Source organism: Acanthisitta chloris, unplaced genomic scaffold (assembly GCF_000695815.1).
Source record: "Acanthisitta chloris isolate BGI_N310 unplaced genomic scaffold, ASM69581v1 scaffold4981, whole genome shotgun sequence".
NCBI classification, from domain to species: Eukaryota; Metazoa; Chordata; class Aves; order Passeriformes; family Acanthisittidae; genus Acanthisitta; species Acanthisitta chloris.
In genome coordinates, this window is record NW_008657510.1 from 50733 (window position 1) to 57002 (window position 6270).

The 6270-nt window shown below is 41.0% G+C and overlaps 1 protein-coding gene across 1 annotated transcript in view; it reads right to left on the bottom strand.

Annotated features, from left to right (window-relative positions):
* The window catches only part of CRYL1 (crystallin, lambda 1), a gene marked incomplete at its 5' end in the record, with an annotated part of 53816 nt that extends 50105 nt beyond the window's left edge, over positions 1 to 3711 (bottom strand). Inside the window, one exon of the mRNA XM_009084731.1 lies at positions 3604 to 3711. Coding sequence (XP_009082979.1) covers positions 3604 to 3711 — 108 coding nt within the window. The remainder of the gene's footprint in view (positions 1 to 3603) is intronic.
* Positions 3712 to 6270: the final 2559 nt, after the last annotated feature.

Genomic DNA, 6270 nt, shown 5'->3' on the forward strand with positions numbered 1-6270 from the left:
TGGTTAATAATGCAACTGGTACATCTAGTTCAATTCAACATGCAGTCACTTAAGTGTGCCACAGTCAGTCAACAGGCAGACAGGTAGCAAATCCATCACACCACCTAAGGTCTTACTTTAATCTTACCTTTTATCCATAACTTTAATCTTACCTTTTACCCATAACCAGCTGTATTAAATTACAGAGTACATTTCAGATTTTCCATACAGATACAATGATCATGAGAACCTGCATATATGTCCACTCCAGACTCACTCCAGTCCTCTTGCAGAATTACACACCCCTGCTGCCCACTGGCTGTTTTGTGAGAGTTTAATTCATTAGGCTAAGGAACTCTGAGATGTTCTGAATTTATATAAAAGACAATGAGTTATGAGTCTACATACTAACAGGCAATGACATAAAATAGTTAATAAATAGTTAAATATAATTTCTGCCATCAAAAAAGAATCCTCTCCTTTTAGAAGTGAATTTTAGAATTCAATGTTGTTTGCTACTCAAATCCCACTTCTGTTTAGAAAAGGGAAACTACAAAGTCATCTGCACACTCCATTTTTTCTTAAGAGGCAGTACCTCCATACACTTGAAGTTCATGGACTACCAACTAGAGGGGAACAAATATGTTCCAATATTGGAACAAAATAACCAACAAAAACCCCTAAGCCTAAAAACTTCCCTAAAAGTATTAGCTATTAGGAGGGAAAAAGGAAAGCAAATCACAGCAAGCCCAGTGAAATAACCACCAGCTGGCTTTGTCAGACAGCTCCAATGGGCATTCCCCTGCCGCCCACTCCTGTGTGCTCAAGCTCCAGCTCTTACACAAGTATTACATCAGTAACTCAGTGTGATTTACTGCAGGTTGTGTTATGAAATCCGTGCAAAAAGTTCAAGTCTGACCATATTTTGATAAATAAAATAATTAAAATAGTGTTTAAAGAACCTGCATAGCTTATATTCTTGTCACAATGTTGTCTTGAAACTAGGCTTTTTAACTAGAATGTTGCAACAGCCAAGACACACAAGTTAATTATAAGTTAACACCTTACGTAAAAGGCAAAACCTGCCTTGAACTCAATTGAACTTGCCTTGAACTTACTCATCAATGACTTGAAGGAGTAAACTGCCTCCTCAGCAAGTTCACTGTGACACAAGGCTGGGAGGAATGGCTGATGACCTCCACTGCTCCCTTCCAACCTTACCCATTCTGTGAGTCTGAACTCCTACAGGACAGCACATGCAGGACAGTGCAGACCCACTCAAATAGCACTCTATCCTATTACAATTTTATGCTTCACTTTTTCAAGCTAAAAACCCTTAAAAGGCTAAAAATCTCATTTTGCTATTAAAAAAATTAAGGGCATGTGCTGTCTTTAGTCCTCAAAACTGCCACCTCCACAATAATCCAGAATCTCATCACAGCTACCACTGACACCAATTCTACAAAAAAAAACCCAAAGTGTCTCATCTAGTTGAGGCAAAAGAGATATTTGGTCTAACATCTACCTGAAAAGAGAAAAAAAGTAGAAGATAGATTTTCCCCTTCTTTTGTTATCAAGACTTTTTCAGCAAATCTTCCTAGATATCACATACTGTTTAACTTCTGAACTCCAACAACAGAACTGACCTACAAGGGGCTCCTGAAGTCACTCCTGCTTGCTTTAAGGCTTGTTACAGAAAGAAATCTGGATGCAAACACCACAACCCTTTCTTAGGTGCACCTTATACCCCATACCAGCTGATGCACAGCAGCTGACATGTGTAACTCCAAGGCATCACAAAGGTTACATGTAGGTTGATACATTTAGGTTGAAGCCGATCATGAAGCAATTTGAACTTCGGCATTAAATGCTGATACAGCAACATAAGGTTGTGCACAAAAACACTCTATAAACACACTCTCTCCCTCTCCCACATGTATGTAAAAGCTGTAAAAGAAGAGGGTACATAGAACCAACCAGAGAGTGTCAATCAAAGCAACTGAAGAGCCAGGGTTCAAAACAGTATAGCTTTTCATACAGTGAGCAGTAAACCTGCAGAACACAAAGTCCTTAGGCAAGGAGGCCACAGAAGGATTTAGACAGATTCAAGAGAAGGTTACAGAAACACTTGGAAGAAAGCCAATTAAGAGTTACTGAATACATAATCAACTTGTAGGCACAGAAGGTTCAGGGAGGGGAGTAGACAGGCAAGTCTTGAACTTGTAGCTCTGTCATGCACCACAAGTATGAGGTTTTAGCCATAATGTCACAGGGCAACAGACAAAAGGGCTGGAGGACTGTTGGCCTGAGCAAGTCCAAGCAAGTGGTCTCATGTTCACACCCTCTAATTTGGTCTCCTAAAGATGCTTTCCAACTTCAGCTCTAACTGATCAGTAGTTGCATCGTTAGTGAAACCAGCAACCTGTTCTCCTAGGACTCAAAAATATTAGTTCCAGAGTTTAAAAAACTCTAGTTATAAAATACTAAGAACTGCAACAGGGCTCCCCAGCAATCCATTTAAATCTACTTCCAGTTTGAAAGAGTCTCTGTGCAAAAACTCTTATGTTCATGTATTTTAAACTTAACACCTAATAGTGCTAAATATAATTTGAAACAATTGGATTTAAACTTAAGCTCTTGAATAATTACTTAATAATTAAATTCCTCTTCAGAAGTGTCAGTGAGACTGGAGAGCACAGTTCTGATCTTAACAGGTGCAGAGACATAAGCATGCCTTGTCTCAAACATTGACTGTGATGACAGGTAAGACATGATCAGAGCAGAGGGTGCAGGAGAGGTGAGGCAGTGGTGTTCTGAGCCAAGTTCCTGCTTCACCTGGAGACTCCTGCTCAGCACCCACCCCCGACTCACTCCCTGGAGGGGAGGGGACTAAGCTGTGTACACGTGAACAGAACGGCACGAGAAACGCAGTTTACATAAGGGTCTGCACCAAGCTACCTATAAAAGGGAGCAGATCAGACACCTTACTCTCTGTCTTTCACACTCACACTTTGCCCCAGCTCTGGAATATCCATGCAGCAGGACCAACACTGAATCTAAGGACTGGTGATTTTCTGTGTTAGCTTTCTCCCTCTTTTGTCTCTATCTCTCTCCCTGTGCTTTGTTTGAGCAAAGCACAGCTATCATACTTTTTTACTCCCATACTCTTCACTCAAGTTTGTTGTGGGAGTGGGGAGACTGTGAAAAGTGGTATGTTGAATACCAGAGTGTTGTGGCTCGTTAGCTGGCACCTTCAAGGATTTTGCTGTGGGAACTGTAAAGTTATTGAAGTGTATTATATTGTACAAATTAAGGCCTTGTTATCCTCTTGTGAAAGTCAATTGTATGAACTTATGAGCTTGTTTGCTAACACCTTTTGGGTCTAAATACTGGGTTGGTTGCCAGAGTTATGGCCACTGTACAATAAAACCTACAGTTGCCTGACACGCGATCCTGTGTCTTTGTTCAGCCTGGTGGGAATTGATAACCAACATTGTGACTAAAGCCTTCTTCAGAGCTTAAAATCTATGCTTCCTTAGATCATAAGACATGGCTATCCAGTCATAATTCCACAAATCCCACAGTTTCATTACAACCCCAGTCATTTTAAGCCAGGTGACCTACCGAATATTTTCCAGTGCACTTGTTAGCTGCTGCTGTGCAATATCATAAAGTTTCACTTTGAAGCCTCCAGCAGCAAACACCATGGCCCAGCTGCGACCAATGAGTCCACTGAAAAGAAAAAAATTAATAGCAGACAATTAATAAGCAAGCATTTATTTGGGGGTAGAAAATCTTGCAAGCATTCCAAGAAGGAAAATACAGCTTAGACTCTTCAATATTTGATTAGAAGATCAGTTACATATTGATAAGAAACAAAACTCTGTTAACAGGGAAATATCCTTTGCTAGCTGTGTATAGCAGCTTCTCTGAGAACTGGGAGTAAGATAATGGGGAAGAAAAAAGCCAAAACAAAACAGAGAAAGGACAGCAGAATTCAATAGGAAGAACCACTACTTTGGGACACTGGACTCAAGTATCAGCAGTTTTGTCAGCCACAATCTTAACCTGGAGTTGGTGCATGGAATTACACTAAAGAGAATTTTTAAAAAACCCAAAAATATACCAACCAACTAAAATTATTTGTTCAGTTCAATGTCTTCAGACAGACAGCAGTCTGCTAGTCTAAGAGTTCAGGATCCTGCTTCAGAGGTGAGCAGAAAACCTAAGGCCCAGCTACTGAAGTCATGGGTCCTCAGCAATTCAGAAAGTACCACAAGCACATGAAAAGGGAACAACATCCTCAATTGACCAAGGGTTTGATACTACTTTTCCACCTAGTCACCTCTAGTACCACCTTTATTATTAGATGAAGCACTTTATCACACTGGATACACACAGGAACAGTCTTCCTACATCTTTTGGTGAATTCATATTACTGAGTAATACATAGAGGAAACTTCCATTAACTGACAATTTTATCATGTCTCTTGAAGCAATAGAGGTTTTCACTTAAATGTACAGCAGTCATCAGCCTGTTCAAATGGAAGCACTGAGGCACAGTGTCATAAGCTTAAGCAACCCGAGATCACAAAAAATAATAATAAAAAAACAAACATGAGAGACAGGATCAGAACTCCATACTCTCTTACAGTAGAGTTTTTGATAACTATATTACAAGCATTTCCTATTTGCAGCATTAAACTTATCTCTGGCAATTGGAAAACGCAAGGCCACTAGGGCATCTATAGAAGATTAAAAGCAGAGCAAAAGTCAGAGATAAAGCAGTAGGGCAGATGAGAAAAGAAGGAAGAGAAAACAGGAACATGTTCAGCCTTTGGTTTATGTATATATTTTTTTAAAAGGATAAAACCAGGAAGTTTCAGGAAATCACAGAAATCACTGGAAATAATTGGGGCGGGAAAAAAGCGCAAAGCTTTGCATTTAGTGTTGTTAAGGCCTCGCTCAAGACCTAACATTTAAAAGTAAAGACACAACTTCACTGTAGTAAGCCCAGCATTTATCACTTCTCAGGCAAGATACAGAACCAACGTATGGAAAAGGTAAGGTACAGGTCAAGGTTTGTTAGCTACTGTAGCCTCCTGGCTAACAAGTAGTTATAAAGTAAAAGCACTTGGATCATTTAAACCTTAAACAAGCAGATCTGAGCTACCAGTACCTTTATAAACTAGCATCATCTCTCTAAATTGCACTTTTACATTAATTTCCCTTAAAACAGTGTTTGACAAAAAAGAAAAGAGTTTATTTCAACTTACTACAGGTTTATGGGATTGTGGGGTTTTTTTGCTGAACTACAGAGCACACAAAGTAAGTCAGTGGTAGGTATCAGAGCTGCACCATAACTCCATTGTAAATGACAGCATCATTACAACCTGATGTTAGCACATTTGCCCCCAAGACACAGCTTTTTGACACCTGAAGCACTGACACTTGTCATTTTATATCCAGTGATAAAAGTATTAATGATCAGATCTGCTCACACAACTTCTACAGGTGCTACCAGAAACAGGATGTTTTGCTTTCAGTGCAATAGGGCCCCTGCAGCCACAGGGAGCAAAAGCCCAGCTCTCCCAACCCTTCACACATATCTATGGTAAATAAAAGTTCCCAGAGTGCCAGTGGCAAGAGCAAGTTTTGTCAGTGTCACACAACAGCACAGAGACATGCATCCTGAGGCTTCAAGTGGTCTCACTAATGAAGTTTGCTGCAGCCCACACTTCTAGCACCAAGGCATTAGCCCCATAGTACATATGGGGCTGTTACTTGCACGTGTTTTCTCTCCCCACCAGATTATTGTTCAAGTAAAGAACTTCAGGTGTAGCTCAGCAAGAGGATGAAACAATGCATTTCCACACAAGCCAGAAAGACTGCTGTGGCAAGTATTCCTTCAAGAGTGTCTGAGAGGAACTTAGGAACTTCTTGACATAGCTGAGAAACAGGATGTTAAGGCTATGCTTGAACTTCTCCACTCCCTTTGCACTTACACACACAAACCATTCCAATGAAAAAGGGCAGTCGTCTTTCAGACCTAAAGGCAGACCTGCTTCAGTACAGATGATGTGGATGGTCGCTGTATGTTTCCACGTAGCACAGAGCTGTCAGGGACTTCAGCAAAGACACTCTTAACGAGCCAAACAACTGCATCCCCTCTTGGCTCCCGAGATCCAGCAGCAGCAGCACGACCCCCGCTGCCCCAGCACGGGACACACACGCCAAACCCACCAGCGTCCCCGAGCGAGCCCCAGCGGGGACAGCAGAGACAGGGCCGTG